The 19,819-nt window shown below is 46.1% G+C and overlaps 1 protein-coding gene across 9 annotated transcripts in view; it reads right to left on the bottom strand.

Moving 5' to 3' along the window:
• CEP128 (centrosomal protein 128) overlaps positions 1 to 19,819 on the bottom strand; it is a 264,011-nt gene that overhangs the window by 115,486 nt on the left and 128,706 nt on the right. For 8 of the 9 annotated variants that reach the window (XM_069735756.1, XM_069735755.1, XM_069735753.1 and 5 more), the window contains 6 exons: positions 16,367 to 16,439; positions 15,611 to 15,742; positions 4,520 to 4,606; positions 2,911 to 2,985; positions 859 to 976; positions 601 to 761 (listed from right to left, as the gene is read on the bottom strand). In XM_069735756.1, coding sequence (XP_069591857.1) covers positions 601 to 761; positions 859 to 976; positions 2,911 to 2,985; positions 4,520 to 4,606; positions 15,611 to 15,742; positions 16,367 to 16,439 — 646 coding nt within the window. The remainder of the gene's footprint in view (positions 1 to 600; positions 762 to 858; positions 977 to 2,910; positions 2,986 to 4,519; positions 4,607 to 15,610; positions 15,743 to 16,366; positions 16,440 to 19,819) is intronic. The other variant, XM_069735754.1, reaches the window with a different exon arrangement.

The raw sequence follows: 19,819 nt of genomic DNA, 5'->3' as shown, positions 1-19,819 counted from the left end.
ATCTTGTGGAATAAACGCAGGGCTGCCATGTATCACCCGCAGCGTTGTGCCGCGGCTGGCTGCCATGTATCACCACCGTTGTGCTGCGGCTGGCTGCCATATATTACCCCCGCTGTGCCGCGGCCGGCTGCCATGTATTGCCCCCGTTGTACTGTGGCCGGCTGCCATGTATCACCCCCCGTTGTACTGCGGCCGGCTGCCATGTATTGCCCCTGTTGTACCGCGGTCGGCTGCCATGTATCACCCCCGTTGTGCCGTGGCTGGCTGCCATGTATTGCCCCCGTTGTACCGTGGCCGGCTGCCATGTATCACCCCCGTTGTGCTGCGGCCGGCTGCCATGTATTGCCCCCATTGTACCGCGGCCAGCTGTCCATGCATCACCCCCGTTGTGCTGTGGCCAGCTGCCATGTATCACCCCCGTTGTGCCACAGCCTGTGAGAAGAATATATCACTAAGTCCATAGCCTGTTACTTCTCATGCTATGACATAGTAATAACACAAGGCCCACGAGGGTGCAAGTAGCTATGGAAGGACACGGGGATGGTCACACATGGGGGACAGATTAGGGGGATTAAGCTCTGCAGCTTCTTGTATACCTACCTCCAGGTGCTCCGCCAGCTGAATCTTCTCTCTGTCCTTCTGGCCCAGGTTGCGTTTCAGGTCTTCCATCTCAGCCAGCACGGCGCTTCGGTCCAGCTGTGTCCGCAGCTCAATAATCTGTCGCTCCAGCTCCTGCTTCTCCCGATCAGATCGCTCTCCAGCTGGAGGGAAGCAGAAGAGAACCGTCAAGGTGGTCTCCTTGGGCATCATTAGCGCCTGCACCCACAATCTATAGAGCAGGGGAGCTGAAGATGTTACCTGCCCGGACCCTGCGCTGCTCCTCCAGGGTCTCATGCTGGCTTTGTACTGAGATTTTGTGCTGCAGTTGTCCGCGGTCCTCCTCCAGCTTCACCAGTTGACTGCGCAGATCCTCCACCTACAACGTAAAGTATTAAAACATAAAATCCCTGTCAAGAAATATCACAGGGGTGAACATGACCTGCAGGCTCCTCTGCAATAGTAATATAGTAACATCACCACAACAAAACAAGTAAAGCAAATATCAATGCCACATAGTCACTAAGTAACATCCACAAATAGATACTGTCTGGTCAAGACATACTGATCACCTATCCAGGGACATAACATGACACTATTCTCCCCCTGATCAGCTGGTAGAAGCGCCAGGAACAATTGGATGTAAATACTATGAGAAAAGGGCTGGACAGCGCCTTCCAATGTGTAGTGGCTACTGCTAGGTACTGCAGAGCAGCTACTGGGGAAAATATACAATCCTCAATAGAGAAATCGAAACGTAAAAAAGGAAAAGTCGGGGAATGATAGAAATCACAGGATGGATATACAGATTACTGATCTGTAAATGATTGGTGTGCGCAGAAGTTCCCACATTTACAGGCCAGACTGCTATCTAATGCTAACTTTCTGCTGTGCTGAATGCACATGGGCAAATCATCCGGATCTGCTCCTGAGTAATCACCAACCATTGGCGTTCCTGATGGAGACAAGTCTGGATCCACTGAGGGCAGCTCCTGTGTAATCACCGACTAATGGCGTCCCCGAAGGAAAAAAAATCTGGATTCGCCGACGGCAGCGGCCAGCTGCCATGTATCACCCCTGTGAGCTATTAGTGCCGGGAATGAAGACTAGAGGGTTACGGCTGACGTACATTATGTTACCGCACACCATAATCTCGGGACATTCCCTCACACTGGTCTCTTCATGGTGATACCCAAGTGTTCTCATTAAATTCTAAGATTCTGTACTTAAATATCACACACCGGGCCCGAGATGTCATACACACACACATCTTCACAAACCACTAGGAAGCGTCTGCAGGACACTGGGCTACTGGCTGGACGTCTGGCTATAGCTGCTGTGCTTATCTCACATCACCACTTTCAAAGTCCATCATGGTGCATAGCAAGATGACAATGGAGACTGGAATGGAGGTCTGTCCTGCTTTTGTCTTGGATGTAATAGTAGTAGCAGATTTGCCAGGAGACCACATGGGATACAGTAAGGGTACCGTCACACAGTGGCATTTTGATCGCTACGACGGCACGATCCGTGACGCTCCAGCATCGTAACAATATCGCTCCAGCGTCGTAGACTGCTGTCACACTTTGCAATGTACGACGATGGAGCGATAATTTCATGACGTATGTGCGATGTAGAAGCCGTTGGTTACTATGCGCACATCGTATACAATATCGTGCACACCTTTGTTACACCATGCGATCATGCCGCCACAGCGGGACACTAGACGACGAAAGAAAGTTTCAAACGATCTGCTACGACGTACGATTCTCAGCGGGGCCCCTGATCGCAGTAGCGTGTCAGACACTGCGAGATCGTAACTATATCGCTGGAACGTCACGAATCGTGCCGTCGTAGCGATCAAAATGCCACTGTGTGACAGTACCCTAAGAAGAGGCTTCACAAGCTGGCATATGAACAGAATAATCCCCGGCCGTATGTTCCTCGTACTACTGTGAGTTGCCTACTTGGCCTAAGTGCTTCCAGCAGCAGAACCTTTCTCAGAAGACCATTAATGACCACAGTGACAGCAGCCGAGGCCGGAGGTGCTGGGATTTCTGCATGAGGCTCAGACGCCAGACTGAATAATCCAAAAGTTGTGTTCATGTTATTCCCATTTTCCATCATTTGCAGATCAGTGTCGTCTCGTCCTATGATCTCTATCACTCACTTCTCCTTTGTGTTACGACTGGACCTATGTAACCACTGGTGAGACATTACTGACACTTCCCAAAAGATCTGATTCCCAATAGAGCCAGGTGCGATTGTCCACGTGTTCTGCTAATAAATTATAACATTATGTGTACGCAGCACCTGACAGAGCAGAGAATCCCGACCTCCCTCGCTCTGATCTAGCCTCCTCCGGTATCTCTCCAGCTCCTCCTGCAACTGTAATAAAAGCAGAAAACGGAAGCACAGAAATGTCCGCACATCAGGTGCAGTCTCTACGTACACGTGCAGTCTCCGTCTACACACCTAGCCTTTCTCGCGCTATACAGCTTGCCCTTCAGTGTCGTCTCCATCCCATCACTTTCTCTGTGCAGTGTCTCTATCCATGTGCAGTGTCTCTATCCATGTGCAGTGTCTCTATCCATGTGCAGTGTCTCTATACATGTGCAGTGTCTCTATACATGTGCAGTGTCTCTATACATGTGCAGTGTCTCTATCCATGTGCAGTGTCTCTATACATGTGCAGTGTCTCTATACATGTGCAGTCTCTCTATACATGTGCAGTGTCTCTATACATGTGCAGTGTCTCTATACATGAGCAGTCTCTTGGTGCAGTCTCCACACCTGGCCCTTCTAGCTCTCCAGCTTGCCCTTCAGTACCGCCTTCATCCCATCTGTCTTTGTGCAGTGTCTCTATACATGTGCAGTCTCTCTGTACGTGTGCAGTGTCTCTATACATGTGCAGTGTCTCTATACATGTGCAGTGTCTCTATCCATGTGCAGTGTCTCTATCCATGTGCAGTGTCTCTATACATGAGCAGTCTCTTGGTGCAGTCTCCACACCTGGCCCTTCTAGCTCTCCAGCTTGCCCTTCAGTACCGCCTTCATCCCATCTGTCTTTGTGCAGTGTCTCTATACATGTGCAGTCTCTCTGTACGTGTGCAGTGTCTCTATACATGTGCAGTGTCTCTATACATGTGCAGTGTCTCTATACATGTGCAGTGTCTCTATACATGTGCAGTGTCTCTATCCATGTGCAGTGTCTCTATCCATGTGCAGTGTCTCTATCCATGTGCAGTGTCTCTATACATGTGCAGTGTCTCTATACATGTGCAGTGTCTCTATACATGTGCAGTGTCTCTATACATGTGCAGTCTCCACACCTGTCCCTTCTCGCTCTACAGCTTGCCCTTCAGTGCCGCCTCCATCCCATCTGTCTTTGTGCAGTGTCTCTATACATGTGCAGCCTCTCTATACATGTGCAGTGTCTCTATACATGTGCAGTGTCTCTATACATGAGCAGTCTCTTGGTGCAGTCTCCACACCTGGCCCTTCTAGCTCTCCAGCTTGCCCTTCAGTACCGCCTTCATCCCATCTGTCTTTGTGCAGTGTCTCTATACATGTGCAGTGTCTCTATACGTGTGCAGTGTCTCTATACATGAGCAATCTCTTGGTGCAGTCTCCATACCTGGCCCTTCTCGCTCTCCAGCTTGCCCTTCAGTACCGCCTTCAATCCTATCAGTCTCTCTGTGCAGTCTTTCTATACATGTGAAGTCTCCATACCTGGCCCTTCTCGCTCTCCAGCTTGCCCTTCAGTGCCGCCTTCAATCCTATCAGTCTCTCTGTGCAGTCTTTCTATACATGTGCAGTCTCCATACCTGGCCCTTCTCGCTCTCCAGCTTGCCCTTCAGTGCCGCCTTCAATCCTATCAGTCTCTCTGTGCAGTCTTTCTATACATGTGCAGTCTCCATACCTGACCCTTCTCGCTCTCCAGCTTGCAGAGCTTGCCCTTCAGTGCTGCCTCCATCTCATCAGACTTGGATTCACGTTTTTTCAGCTCCTGTAGTGAATGAGACACATCAGTAGGTGGTCACAGGTCAGCATCCTGGGGCTACACACTCACATGAATGATATATATTAATTTTAGGGTTGCTTGGCGACTAGATGATATAGACTTACAATAATTACAAGTGACAAACTACAGAATTGTGATTGCAGGTCTGCAGGGGATGCAGTTTGTGACATGATGATAGATAGCACCATTACAGCATAGTTCAGAGGGTAGTATGTTGTGCCGGCACATACCACCAAGCAATCTCATCAATGAATGATCGGAGACCGTGGTCTGACTACTGGCACTCCAGCCACCTGACTGTTCATGGGAGCTGCAGCCCACAACCTTCATGTGCATGGAGGCGAGCAGCTGTTCCCCTGCACAGTTTAGCGGCAAGGGACAGATATACACGAGAACCAGCGCGACGGGGCAAAAAACAGCACAGCTCCCCCCATTGTCAGTGTACGTCGGTGTCTGAATCAGACCACACTGAGCATCACATGATGACAAGTACTTGAGACAGACCATCACTTATGGGAAACCCTCATTAACCCTTCACCCCCGGGCCTGTTTTCACCTTACTGGCCAGGCTAAATTTTACAATTCTGACCAGTGTCACATTATGAGGTCATAACTCTGGAGCTTCAACGAATCCCACTGATTCCGAGATTATTTTTTCGTGACATATTGTACTCATGGTGGTGGTAAAACACATGACTTGTGTTTATATGTGAAAACATCGGAAATTTAGCGAAAATTGCCATTTTCAAACTTTTAATTTGTATGCCCTTAATTCAGAGTTATGTCACACAAAACAGTTAATAAATAACATTTCCCACTTTTCTAAGTTACATCAGCATGATTTTTCAAACAATTTTTTTTTTATAGGAAGTTAAAAGGGTTAAAAGTTAACCATCGATTTCTCATTGTTCCAACAAAATTTACAAAACCATTTTTTAGGGACTACATCACATTTCAAGTAACTTTGAGGGGTCTATATCACAGAAAATACCCCAAAGTGACACCATTCTAAACAACTGCACCCCTCAAGGTTCACAGTAAATGAAGCAATGTGGGAGGAAAAAATGTACTTTCTCTTTCACAAAAATTTTACTTTAGACCCAATATTTTTCATTTTCACAAGGGTAACAGGAGAAAATGGACCCTAAAATTTGCTGTGCGATTTCTACTGAGTACACCGATACCCCGTATATGTGGAAAATCCACTGTTTGGGTGCATGGCAGAGCTCGGAAGGGAAGTAGAACCATTTTGCAGGGGCCCGGCTTTATACGCCGGAGGCACCCTGACTGGCCGACCAAGTGGTTATTGTGTTTTCCTGCCCCTTTTCTCCGGAACGCGAGGAAAGAGTTAACAAGCTCGTGGTCCACCCCCTTCTGGCTGCGGTGACAGTTTATGCGGAGTCAGCTGGCAGAGTGTGAGGTGGTGCCTGAGGCGATTCTGGCCACTTTCAATATAGGTTTGATTTAGCTGCTTTGACGGAGATGTCGTCCTCCCATGAGGACATCATCAGAGAGAGGGTTAGTAAAGAGGGGGAGTTATGGCTTACGGCATTCATACCGGACTTTGGGGCTGAAAAATCGGGCCCTCACAAGTCTCGGGGTAGCTGTCGGTCGCGGCGTAAGCCGCGCCCACCGGAGAGGCTGAGCCTGCCCCATCTTTGTCCAGCTCTGCCGCTTATATCAGGGACGAGGTCTCCGGTCGGGACGTTGTCTGGCTCTGAAGGCAGAGACACTTCAGCGAATTTACAGCGACGCCATAGATGAGTAAAAAAAGGCGGGAATTTTGAAAGGCGTAGCCGTTCAGGTCCGCGAGGTGCTGGTTTACCTCAGTCCCGGACCTCTTCAATTGGCAAGGCACAGACTGAGGGAGTTTCGAGAAGTATAGGGGGAACAAACCTAATTTTACCTCACGGTGTGACAGGACAATATCAACACATGGGAGGTACACACAGTGCCAGTTCATCATCCGAGGTTGAGGCTGGGCGCAGCAGAGTAACTGAACAACAACCATGTTCGCTACCTCAGCCAGTTGCAGAACACTTGTCGGTTGATTTGGCCTCGGTAGGGAATCAACCTTTGCAAGATAATCCTATTACTGCCCATACTTCTTCAAGTCTGGGTCTGGTTAGCCCACAACCAGCTCCATTGTTGCAGGCTGGATATAGTAAGCAACAAATATTGCCCCCTCCGCCCATGTTGGCTTTGTCCCAACTTCCTAACCCCATACAGACACCTCCTTTGCTGATAGGTCCTGGTAATGTAGGTCAAGTTGTCAGTGCTATGCCAACAATGTCATTTGCACAATTTTCACAACATCATGGATTGGTGACTGCGTCATCAGCAGAAGCAGGCTATGCTTTATCAGTTCCCACTGATATGGCTTCGGCTCATAAAAGGAGGAAGAGTCATAGAAGAGGAAGACATAATAGATCTTCTTACTCTTCTTCGGATTCGGACAGCAGTTCTTCCAGATGCCATAGTCGTCGATCCAGTCATAGAAGGGGGAGATCAGTTTCTAGATTCAGCAGATGTTCGAAGAAATCGCATTATCATTCTTCCTCATCGGGGTCCCGCGGATGCAGTCATGGAAGGAGTCGCCAATCTCCCAGGACGTCTCACGAAGTTCAGCGAGGTTATCATGAGGAGTCCCTTCCTGTTTCTGCAGTTATAACAACGCCTGAGACACAGTCCGGTGAGTTTGATTATGCAGGAGCATGGGAAGGAGAAGGTAAAAAATTTGTGACATTGGAAAATCTGCGAAGCATTTTGAGTGGCGAAAAATTAGTTTTGAATCCTAAGTTATTGACCAAAGAAAAAAGCGCTGCTAATGTTCCCACGCCTTTGCGTGCGGATATTCACAAGGATGTTTTCTATTGTGGTGAGGCGCCTTTGGGGTCTAATTTGGATAAGAAGACTTTGGAAAAAATATGGGGTAATGACTACATTGATATATGATCATTATTGTCCCCTGAACAAAGCTCTGTGGACAAGGAACGGCGTTCCTCCGACAGGTTTTATGAGCGTCGTCCAAAAGTTGCAAAAACAATTAACAATTGGCTTCAAGCATTTTTCGTTTTAGGTTGTGTTATGGGAAAGAAACACCCAGAGAGGTGCTCTGACTTGTTTCTGTATATGGATACCATTTGTAATTCATATAAGACACACGGGGGCGCAGCGTGGTGGAGGTATGACGAGGATTTTCATCTAGCCATTAACCCACAGCTAGGTTGGGGAGTTAAGGCCATGGACTCTTGGTTGCGTCTTATGATGGCTCAAAGGAGCAGTCAGCCCTTTCAATCCGGGGCCCCTGCCCAACAGACAGGCTCGGGGCCAGTCACCGTTCGGAGGCCTGGAACTTGCTGGTTGTCCAATGAAGGCCATTGCAGATATTATGGATTGTGTAAGTATAAACACGAGTGCTCAGTTTGCGGAGGACCGCACTCAGTTACAAAATGCCCCAGACCAGCCTCAAAGTCCACCCTGTCTAATTTAAAATCAGCAAAAGAACTCCCGCTAGTTTTATCAACCAAGATTGCAAAAGAAGTGGCACTAGGTCGAATAATGGGACCTTTTTCTACACCCCCCTTTTACAATTTGAGGGCATCCCCGTTGGGGATAGTTCCAAAAAAAAGAGTCGGGGGAGTTTCGGCTCATTCATCATCTTTCGCACCCAAAATGTTCTTCGGTGAATGACGGAATTAGTCAGGAGGAGGTGTCAGTAAATTATGCGCCTTTTGATCATGCGTTGATGCTTTTGCGTCAGGCAGGACCTGGAGCACTTATGGCAAAATCTGACATTGCGTCGGCTTTCCGCTTGCTTCTAGTTCATCCAGATTGTTATCTTCTTGGATGTTATATGGATGGTAACTATTATTATGACACCTGCCTGCCTATGGGTTGTTCCATCTCATGTAAGTATTTCGAATTATTCAGTAGCTTCCTTGAATGGGCGGCAATATCACAATGGATTACACATTATTTGGATGATTTTCTTTTTGTTGGTTCAGCAAATTCAGATTTTTGTGAAAAGGTGTTGATTAAGTTTCGGAAGTTAATGAAAGTTTTCGGGGTGCTGCTATCAGAAGAAAAAACAATGGGTCCGCTTACCTGCTTATCCTTTATCGGTATTGAAATAGACTCCGTTAACAAGGTGTTTCGCTTGCCCTCGGAAAAAAATAGTAAAATTACTTGAAAAAATTGATGGTTTTCTTGCCATAAAAAAGTTACCCTAGTACAAATGCAATCCCTTTTGGGTTTTCTAGCATTTGCATGCTGGGTTATGCCGATGGGTAGGATTTTTTCACATCGTTTGGCAATGGCTACACGAGGGGTGAGGCTTCCTCACCATAGGATCAGGCTTGGTCTTCCTTTGCTGGAAGACCTGCGGGTATGGAGAAGTTTTTTGCAAAAATACAACGGTTGAACTTGTTTTCAAAGTGAGGAAAAGTCGTGTCGGGATATTCATCTCTTCGCTGATGCGGCTGGGTCGATGGGTTTTGGTGTCATTTTCCAGGACCAGTGGTGCGCAGAGAGGTGGCCAAAAAATTGGGTTGATAATAATTGGACAAAAAATCTTACATTGCTTGAGTTATTCCCGTTGGTAGTGGCAGTTGTTATTTGGGGTGGTCAGTTTCGTAATTCTCAAATTTGTTTTTGGACAGACAACGAGAGTGTGGTTCATTTGTTGAATCATTTGTCTTCTTCCAGTATCCCAGTCATAAAGCTTATTCGATTCCTGGTGTTAAAATGCTTACAGTTGAATATTTGGTTCCGTTCCAGGCATGTTCCTGGTATTGATAATGCTATGGCTGCCTCACTTTCACGATTTAATTTTCAGAAGTTCCGGAATCTCGCTCCAGAGGCCAGTCAACAGGGAACTCTGTGCCCGGAATACCTATGGGAGGCACCAGGAACCTCCTAATGCCACTGATTCGGGCGTCAGTTGCTAATTCAACATGGCATGCATATGGTAAGGCATGGCAGGAATGGTGGGAGTTTGCGAATAAAGACACGGTGAATACTTCCAGCGGAGCAAGGTTGGAAGCAACAGAGGTTTATTTACAACATCTACATGCAAGCGGATCCTCGGCGGCGTTAGCCAGGAATAGGTTATCAGGGTTATCTTTTCATTTTAAACTAAGGTCTTTAAAGATCTTCGGAATAACAATTGGTTAGACGACCAATTTCTTTTCCTCTCTTGGCTCGAATTATTGACAGTACAAAATCGGTGTGCAGCTCTGCTTTTGAATCCATATTATTTTCGGCGGCTTACGGAATCGCCTGTTTTGGAGCTTTGCGCGTTAGTGAGCTGGTAGCTCCTTCGGTGCACAAGCCTGGGGGTTTACAACATAATGATATCTCGATCTGTAATGGTGGCATCAGAATTCGCATTCGTCGCTCAAAAACGGACTACTCTGGTAACGGTTTATGGTTTCCTTTGTTTTCTATTACCGGTCCGGTTTGCCCCATTACATTGGTTTCACAGTATTGGGCGATAAGACCGGTTAGCACTGCCTTTTTCGCGCATTTTGACGGATCACCGTTAACCAGATTTCAATTTTTGGCATTGCTGTGTCGGATTTTAGGTATTTTGAATAGTCCTCCGGGAGAATTTGGCACTCATTCACTCAGAATCAGCGCTGCGAATGAAGCGGCGCAAGCGGGTCTTACGAATGACGAAACTGAGGAGGATTGGATGGTGGCGTTCATCTTGCTTCTTTTGTTACGTTAGACCTGATCTGTTAATGTTATAATATATATATATATATATATATATATATATATATACACACATGTGTATATATACATGTGTATATATATATAGAGAGAGAGAGAGAGAGAGAGAGAGAGAAAAATTTTCAGTTATATTGTCATTTCAGGATATACTAGGCCAAGTGTTTGGATCCTGGGTCATTCTTATGTATTCTGGGCCGAGTAGAGAGCGGAGTGTCGACCAGGAGGAAGATCGCTTGGGTTCAACAGCGTGGATGTAAATTGGAGAGGCATTCGTGGACTGACATGGTCTCAAGTGTTGGTAGAGGTGGTTCAAATTTCAAGAAGATCAACAGAGTTATTTTGGTGCTGCATGCAGGAGGAAACGATTTAGGTGTGATACAGTTGACAGAGCTCCTTACACTAATGCGGCAGACATCGATACATTTTCGGGATTTTTCTCACAGTTAGTCTTTGTATGGTCGGAAATCATACCCAGGGTGGTTTGGCAAGGAGCACGTGATTGGGCGGGTATTGAGAGAGCACGAAGGGTAGTAAACACCTGATGTTGGCTTTTGGGTCCTCTGGTGTTGTTTGTTTTATAGGTTTCATTGATTTGTTAGGTGGGGAGTGCGCCGAGGTGTTCACTTCAATGCGCTCAGTACCTTCAGGCCATTTTTGTGTTTGCGCATTATACAAACCCTCCGTGTTTATTATATGTGCGGCTTTTATGTCCCAGAGGTTGTCAACATCTTCCTACGTAAGTGCAATGCAGTTCATTCTATTTGCTTAGCATCTCTTATGCTGCTTTTGCGCATGCGCACTACACAAGTTCTGTGTGCCTGTCATATGTGCGCCGTGGTGTTCACTTTAATGTGCTTAGTACTTTCAGGCCGTTTTTGTGTGAACGCACTATATGGGTCCTCTACTACTGTATATGTTACATGTGCGGCTTTCACGTCTCAGGGGCTGCCATCTTCCTCTTGCGCAAGCGGAAAGAAGTCTATTCTATTTGCTCAGTACTTTTAATGCCGCTTTTGCACGTGCGCATCACACAAGCCTATTGTGCCTAGTACATATGCGGCTTTCATTTATCAGCGGTCGCCATTATTCTCGTGCGCATGTGCTGTATACTTTAATCATTCATTGCAATTTACCAGGCTGTACTTCCTTTACTTACGGGTTGGCGTCCATTGCGCATGCGCTCTCCTGCTTTAGCTGTCCATGTTGGTATACCCAGCGTTCCATATACACCTCTCAGGTATGGCGCCTTTATAATGATATGCACTCCACATGCGTCCTCAGCTGTTTGCATTCATGCCACTTAGGAATTGTATGTAATAGAGCGTCGTAGAGTCCTTCACTATCACCTTCACCCCTGATGAAGCCACCGCTGTGGCGACACGCGTTGGGTCTATGACCCCCTCTGGTCCCTCATTTCAGGTCTCAAATATTTTTCTGGGGCAGGTCTAATTGACTACTTTCCCCCATCATGGGCATTTTTCCATGTGAATGGGGTTCTTTTGAGCATCAGATTCTACTTTTTGGGTGTGTAGTTGTACGGATAAGCTAGACAGGGGAATCCGGCTGGTCCTCCCGTTATCCAGTGTTGCACTAGGTCTGGTCTTCGTTCTACAATACTTATTTGACTATATTTGTCATTTTTTTGTGTCTTTTGAATCACCAGGGGGCTCTGTACTGGTTTATATATAGCCCTGCTGGCATGATATAGGTATATTTGTCCTCTTGTTAAGACTACTAGTGACTGGCATATATGCATTGTATGCCCATAAATGTAGCCTGTACTTGCTCATGTTATAAGGTCTGCTTTCTAGTTTATATTGTCTGTATTATTTATGATATTGTAAAATTATTGGTATTGCAGGTTTGGGTCCAGGGGTGATCCACCTCTTTATGGGACTTGTTCTTTATTGTTTTTAAATGTTTTTTATCTGTTTTTTGTGTGTTTTGGTCTCTAATAAATAAATTAATATTCTAAAAAATTAAATTGCATTTGATACGGACTATAGTGTGCTGTAAAGTATATAGTGTGCTGTAGGGCATATAGTGTGCTGTAGGGTATATAGTGTGCAGTAGGGCATATAGTGTGCTGTAGGATGTATAGCGTGCAGTAGGGCATATAGCGTGCTGTAGGGCATATAGCGTGCTGTAGGGCATATAGTGTGCTGTAGGGCATATAGCGTGCTGTAGAGTACATAGTGTGCTGTAGAGTACCTAGTGTGCTGTAGAGTACATAGTGTGCTGTAGAGTACATTGTGTGCTGTAGAGTACATAGTGTGCTGTAGAGTATATAGTGTGCTGTAGAGTACATAGTTTGCTGTAGGGTATATAGTGTGCTTTAGAGTACATAGTGTGCTTTAGAGTACATAGTGTGCTGTAGAGTTTATCAGTTCTGCAGTATTGCCGATATCCCTGGCTTTCTGACAATGCCCATATGCAGCACAAAGCCCCAAAGTGTCATTTTGTTTGCTGCTTTTATAGGGGTCCATCTGGCATATGAGGATTATTATTTCCTAGCTGAAGAAGCCAATGTCAGTGCGCCTGTAAGTCACATTGGTTCCTGAGTCAGCCATGAAATGCGGAATAACAGGCTGATCATTTTTGTGGGGGTGAAGTCCGTATAGCCTTGATTGGTGTAGGGGTTGGCTGGGTGCTAGGGCACCTGTTGGGTGTCCGTCCTCACTAGGTGAGGAGAAACGTGGGACCCTCCTGACTGCCTGAATCCATGTCTGGGCTAAGGAAAGTGCCGGCCTCTGCTGCTTACAGAGTCTTCTGAACTCTAGGGATGTCTGCATGGCACTGCCACCCGGTGTTGTGTGCATGGTGGGTGTAAATCATACTATTTATTATAAAAGGAGAGAAAAGGAAAAAGTGAAATGAAAAAATGAACAGATGTAATAAAAAAAAAAAGTTTGTATAAAGAATGACCGTGATGTCCACGATATCAACGCCCTATAAAGTTAATCTTTTCCTTTTTTTTTTTTTCAAAAGAAACTGATCACCTAGGGAGTCTACCACCGCTCTGCACGCCAGCTCTGAGGTAAAGACGGTGTTCAGAATGGAAATCGCCATTTTACATTAATCCCTCCATGCCAATCAGCGCCTAAGGGGTTAATCAGGAGAGTTGACTACTGTTACATCGCTGTGATTGGCTGATCAATTGTGACCAGCCAAACGCAATAATCGCCAACGTGAGGGGAGCAGTACAGGCCCCTGGGGCGACGTACAGGGATGGTTGCCGCATCATTGTGGTACGATGAGACCATGTCCCTGTACAGTCAGACACGACCATTACACAGTATAGCCGGGGACATGTATAAGATTAGCTCAGCACAGGGACATTATATTTATCATCCAATTGTGGAAATTATTATTATTTTTCTAAGATCTAGTGATTAAAATCAACTTTATTTCTGGAAAAACCCATTTAAGGAAAGGATTTCCAGTCTCAGATTACATTTGGCTATAGAGCTGTGATTATCTGTGCCCTGAGGCAGACTACAACTCCCAGCATGCATCGTAGAGATGCAAGACAGCACAAGATAACCTACAAGAATAAAGAGCAACGATATCAGAGGCGAGAGGGAAGGACGGGAGAAACTACTGAGGAAGTCGTGCAGCAGATTCCCAAAATGTGCCTTACAATAAGGTGCTGTGTGTGAGATGAGGTCTCTGGCCCCCCGCCTGCGGCCGCCCACCGCTTCTACCATTCATCGTCTGCTGTTTCATGTCAGGTCGCGCTTGCTCTTCTCTTCCGCTGACTCCGGACTCCTAAATGCTCTTGCATCAGAAGGAGCAGTGAGCGGTGACGGACCCCCCCGGGTCTCTTTAAATCTATAATAACAACGCTAACGCTGTCTCTCTCCTCTATTAAGTGTGAACATTTCCATAAGAGACGCCTAGATGTGAATATGAAGGTGCTGGGGCTGAGTGAGACACGAGCGTGGCAGACATCGGAGGAAAGAGAAGAGGGAAGGTAAAAGTGTCGCCTCCTGTAGCCGAGCGCGGCCAGACACCACTCCTATGTTCTGGGATTGTGCTGAATGGTCACGACTAGTGATGAGCGAATATACTCATTACTCAAGATTCCCCGAGCACGCTCGGGTGTCCTCCGAGTATTTTTTAGTGCTCGGAAATTTAGTTTTCATCGCTGCAGCTGAATGATTTACATCTGTTAGCCAGCATAAGTACATGTGGGGGTTGCCTGGTTGCTAGAGAATCCCCACATGTAATGAAGCTAACAAAGAGATGTAAATCATTCAGCTGAGGTGAGGAAAACTAAATCTCCGAGCACTAAAAAATACTCGGAGGACACCCGAGCATGCTCGGGAAATCTCCAGTAACGAGTATTTTCGCTTATCACTAATCACGACAACACAAGAATCTGGGGAGAGGTGACACACTAGTAACCCCAAAACTGGAGGGGGGCAGCATCCACCTTCACACTCCTCCTCCTACACACTCTTCCGCCCTCCTCCTACACACTCCTCCTTCAGACTCCTTCGCCCTCCTCCTTCAGACTCCTACGCCCTCCTCCTTCAGACTCTTATGCCCTCCTCCTTCAGAGTCCTACGCCCTCCTCCTTCAGACACCTACGCCCTCCTCCTTCAGACTCCCATGCCCTCCTCCTTCAGACTCCCATGCCCTCCTCCTTCAGACTCCCACGCCCTCCTCCTTCAGATTCCCATGCCCTCCTCCTTCAGACTCCCACGCCCTCCTCCTTCAGACTCCTCTGCCCTCTTCTTTCAGACTCCTCTGCCCTCTTCTTTCAGACTCCCCTGTCCTCCTCCTTCAGACTCCCCTGTCCTCCTCCTTCTGACTGCCAGCAATATGTGCCACCCCTCCGGTGTATTTTTTGGGCCATGGAGACTCTAGCTACACAGCGCAATATTGAAAAGTCACAAGACCATGTTCCCCTTATCAAACAAGGTGCAGAAATGTGTAAAAACCATGATAAATATGGTGTAAATGCAGGCAGGTTTCTGGTGAATTCAGCTGGATACGTACCCCTGCTGTGGTCTGAGCATGACGACACGCAGAATAGGAAACGCTAAAGAACAAGAGGTGTCTGCACCAGATATCACACTTATCCATGTATTCTTCAATATTTCACATGCAAATGCCGAACTGTAAACCAGACTCTCCTGCAGGCCCTGTATGAACATTGTGCACTGAATAATGCAGAGCGTGGACAAGTCTGATACTCCAGAGAGTACCACCAACAGGAAGGACACAGACCACACAGGGAGGACTCACCTCCTGCAGCTGAGCAGACATACGGCCCAAGTGATCCTGTTGTCGCTCTGCTTGATGCCGCTCTGCTTGATGCCGCTCTGCTCTCATCTCTTGCTCCAGTTGCTGCAGCCGCCGCTCCACTCGCTCCGACACCTGATAAATGACGATTAAACATCAGTGAGAACTGTCTGATAACAGCCGCTGGACTAAAAAAGGGAACTTATTACGTGCCGAATACTTTGATTGCTAATATTGCTGCAACGGAGACTAAATTATTTATAAAAAAAAAAAAAAAGTCTGATTCTGCTCTGCAGTCATTATTACATCATGTGTCCAATTCAACAAGGAAAATGTGGGCAAAGGCCCTAAATAAAAAACAGACGGAGAACCTTCACCTCCAATGTGTGATCAGATTGTAGCCGCACAACATCGCAAGGGGATGCACAGGAAGGGAGAGGCAGGAAGGGAGAGGCAGGACGGGAGAGGCACGACGGGAGAGGCACGACGGGAGAGGCACGACGGGAGAGGCACGACGGGAGAGGCAGGACGGGAGAGGCAGGACGGAAGTCCTGGCTGGTAATGAGACCCCTGTGCAGGAAAGAAACCATGTTTTATAAGCAGCTTTTGCCACATAAGAGCAATATTACAAAACAACGCAGCTGCGGACTATCAGCAGTGCAATCCTGCAGGTGACACGCACACCATGGTGATGGTGACACTGGATAAATGTACGCTCAGGTCAGCATCTGCCACACAGGACACAGTCCTGACACTCACCGTCTCCTGGTGCTGGGCCTGATCCAGGCGGGCGTTTAGCTCCTGCAGGACTTTCTTGGTTTCTGCTTCAGTTCTATGAGAAGAGGTACAAGGAGCATGCTGTCATCACTGTGAATCAATTAGGGTTTATGTGAGTATGAAGCACAGGACACTCAAAGGTTCAAAACATTCAAGAGCTCTGCTTTCTTTCCATGACAGGAAATACTGTGGCGATCAATCGGTAAAGAATATGAGAGACATAATTTCACGTCAATCATTTGTATCCTATCTGGCATGGGCTTATAAAACCCCCTTCAGCTTGCAGCTGTATGATTACACCTAGCTCAGCAGGGGGGAGTGGGTCAAGCCTCAAAAGGCTGTGAGTAACAGATCTCATTCCTTGAGCCAGCTAAGTTCAGAACAAAAGGCTTTCTTGCCATGTAGGTACCACGCGGTCTAACGTCTTTGTTCCAACAGCTATGATTTCATTAGGATAATAGGGACTTATCGTACATCCTGGCCACATTCCAGGACTTCTCTTTCAACATCTCTGGAATGGGCTGAATGCTCTCCAGGGTCTCGATCCGTTGTAACACCCCAGGGAAGGGCATACACAAAATGGATAGTAAGAACCAGATAGCTAAGATCAAGGTAGCAGGGGCCCGACCGGATGTGATGGCGCCAAAACTGCCTCCCTAGGACAGTCCATTAAAGAGTTATGACCCGTCTTACGTTTTGGTGTTTTAGCTACTGGAGGTAATGGGAGAGGATATAGATTCAGCCCAGAGGGTGGGAGGGGAGAGATCCAAAGGAAACGGCCAGTGTAAGGCCATGTGGTCGCACTTTCTGTTATCATTGCAGTCCATTTCAAAAGGGAAGTCACATAAAGTAACGTGCTTGAAGGACCAAAGATCCAGATGGCAGCCCATGCCCGCTGCGGCCCAGCGCACACATTGTCGAACATCAACACGGAAATGGACTTGATCCATCTGCTTATATCTTTTGTCCTACCATTATCTTGATTTGCATATCTGACCATTGTTTATATATAACCATAATGTACAGTTAGGTCCATATTTGGACAAAGACATTTTTCTAATTTTGGTTATAGACATTACCACAATGAATTTTAAACAAACCAATTCAGTTGCAGTTGAAGTTCAGACTTTCATCTTTCATTTGAGGGTATTCACATTAAAATTGGATGAAGGGTTTAGGAGTTTCAGCTCCTTAACATGTGCCACCCTGTTTTTAAAGGGACCAAAATAATTGGACAAATTCAGTAATTTTAAATAAAAATGTTAATTTCTAGTACTTGGTTGAAAACCCTTTGTTGGCAATGACTGCCTGAAGTCTTGAACTCATGGACATCACCAGACGCTGTGTTTCCTCCTTTTTGAAGCTCTGCCAGGCCTTCACTGCGGTGGTTTTCAGTTGCTGTTTGTTTGTGGGCCTTTCTGTCTGAAGTTTAGTCTTTAGCAAGTGAAATACATGCTCAATTGGGTTGAGATCAGGTGACTGACTTGGCCTTTCAAGAATATTCCACTTCTTTGCTTTAATAAACTCCTGGGTTGCTTTGGCTTTATGTTTTGGGTCATTGTCCATCTGTAGTATGAAACGACAACCAATCAGTTTGGCTGCATTTGAATGGATCTGAGCACACAGTATGGCTCTGAATACCTCAGAATTCATTCGGTTGCTTCTGTCCTGTGTCACATCATCAATAAACACTAGTGACCCAATGCCACTGGCAGCCACGCATGTCCAAGCCATCACACTGCCTCCGCTGTGTTTTACAGATGATGTGGTATGCTTTGGATCATGAGCTGTACCACGCCTTTACCAGAATGATGGAAAGAGAAAAGTATGGCAGAGGTTGATCTTGGTTTCATCTGTCCAAAGAATGTTCTTCCAGAACTGTGCTGGCTTTTTTAGATGTTTTTAGCAAAGTCCAGTCTAGCCTTGTTATTCTTGATGCTTATGAGTTGCTGGCACCGTATAGTGAACCCTCTGTATTTACTTTCATGCAGTCTTCTCTTTATGGTACACTAGATGATGGCCCGATTCTAACGCATCGGGTATTCTAGAATATGTATTTATGTATGTATGTATATAGCAGCCACATAGTATATAGCACAGGCCACGTAGTATATAGGAGCCATGTAGTATATAGCAGACAAATACTACGTGGCCTGTGCTATATACTTTGTGGCTGCTATATACATACATATTGTAGAATACCCGATGCGTTAATACAGGCCACGCAATATATAACAGTGGCCACGCAGTATATAACACAGCCACGTACTATATAACACAGCCCATGCAGTATATAACACAGGCAATGTAGTATATAACACAGGCAACGCAGTATATAACACTGGCCACGTAATATATAGTGCAGCCCACGCAGTATATAGCAGCCACATAGTATAGAACACTGCCTACGCAGTATATAGTAGCCACATAGTATATAACACTGCCCACGCAGTATATAACAGTGGCCACGTAATATATAGCACAGGCCACGCAGTATATAGCACTGCCTATGTAGTATATAGCAGCCACGCGGTATCTAACACAGCCCACGTAGTATACAGCAGTATGGGCACCATATCCCTGTTAAAAAAATAATTAAAATAAAAAATAGTTATATACTCTCCCCCTGGGATCCACTGAAGCTCCGGCGATACGCGCGCGGCTGAGGGATCTATATGGCTGAAAATACCCAAAAGTGACACCATTTTAAAAATTGCACCCTACAAGGAGATCAAAACCACATTAAAGAAGTTTATTAACCTTTCAGGTGTTTCACAGCAGCAGAAGCAACATGGAAGGAAAAAATGAACATTTAACTTTTTAGTCACAAAAATGATCTTTTAGTAACAATTTTTATATTTTCCAAAGGGTAAAAGGAGAAAGTGGACCCCAAAAGTTGTCCAATTTGTCCTGAGTACGTTTAAACCCCATATGTGAGGGGGGGGGAACCACTGTTTGGCCGCACGGCAGGGCTTGGAAGGGAAGGAGCGCCATTTGACTTCTTGAATGGAAAATTAGCTCCAATCGTTAGCGGACACCATGTTGCGTTTGGAGAGCCCCTTTGTGCCTAAAGATTGGAGCTCCTCCACAAGGGACCCCATTATGGAAACTAGACCTTTCAACAAACTTATCTAGATGCATAGTGAGCACTTTGAACCCCCAGGTGTTTCACAAATTGATCCGTAAAAATAAAAAAGTACTTTTTTTTTTTTTTTCACAAAAAAATTCTTTTAGCCTCAATTTTTTCATTTTCACATGGGCAACAGGATAAAATAAATGCTAAAATTTGTTGGGCAATTTCTCCTGAGTACACCGATACCTCATATGTGAGGGTAAACCACTGTTTGGACGCCCGGCAGGGCTCGGAAGGGAAAGAGCGCCATTTGACTTTTTGAATGGAAAATTAGCTCCAATCGTTAGCGGACGCCATGTCGC

This window comes from Ranitomeya imitator, chromosome 1 (assembly GCF_032444005.1).
Source record: "Ranitomeya imitator isolate aRanImi1 chromosome 1, aRanImi1.pri, whole genome shotgun sequence".
In the NCBI taxonomy this organism is placed as follows: domain Eukaryota; kingdom Metazoa; phylum Chordata; class Amphibia; order Anura; family Dendrobatidae; genus Ranitomeya; species Ranitomeya imitator.
The sequence above is the reverse complement of the archived record's forward strand: the minus strand, read 5'-3'. Positions and strand labels throughout refer to the sequence as shown.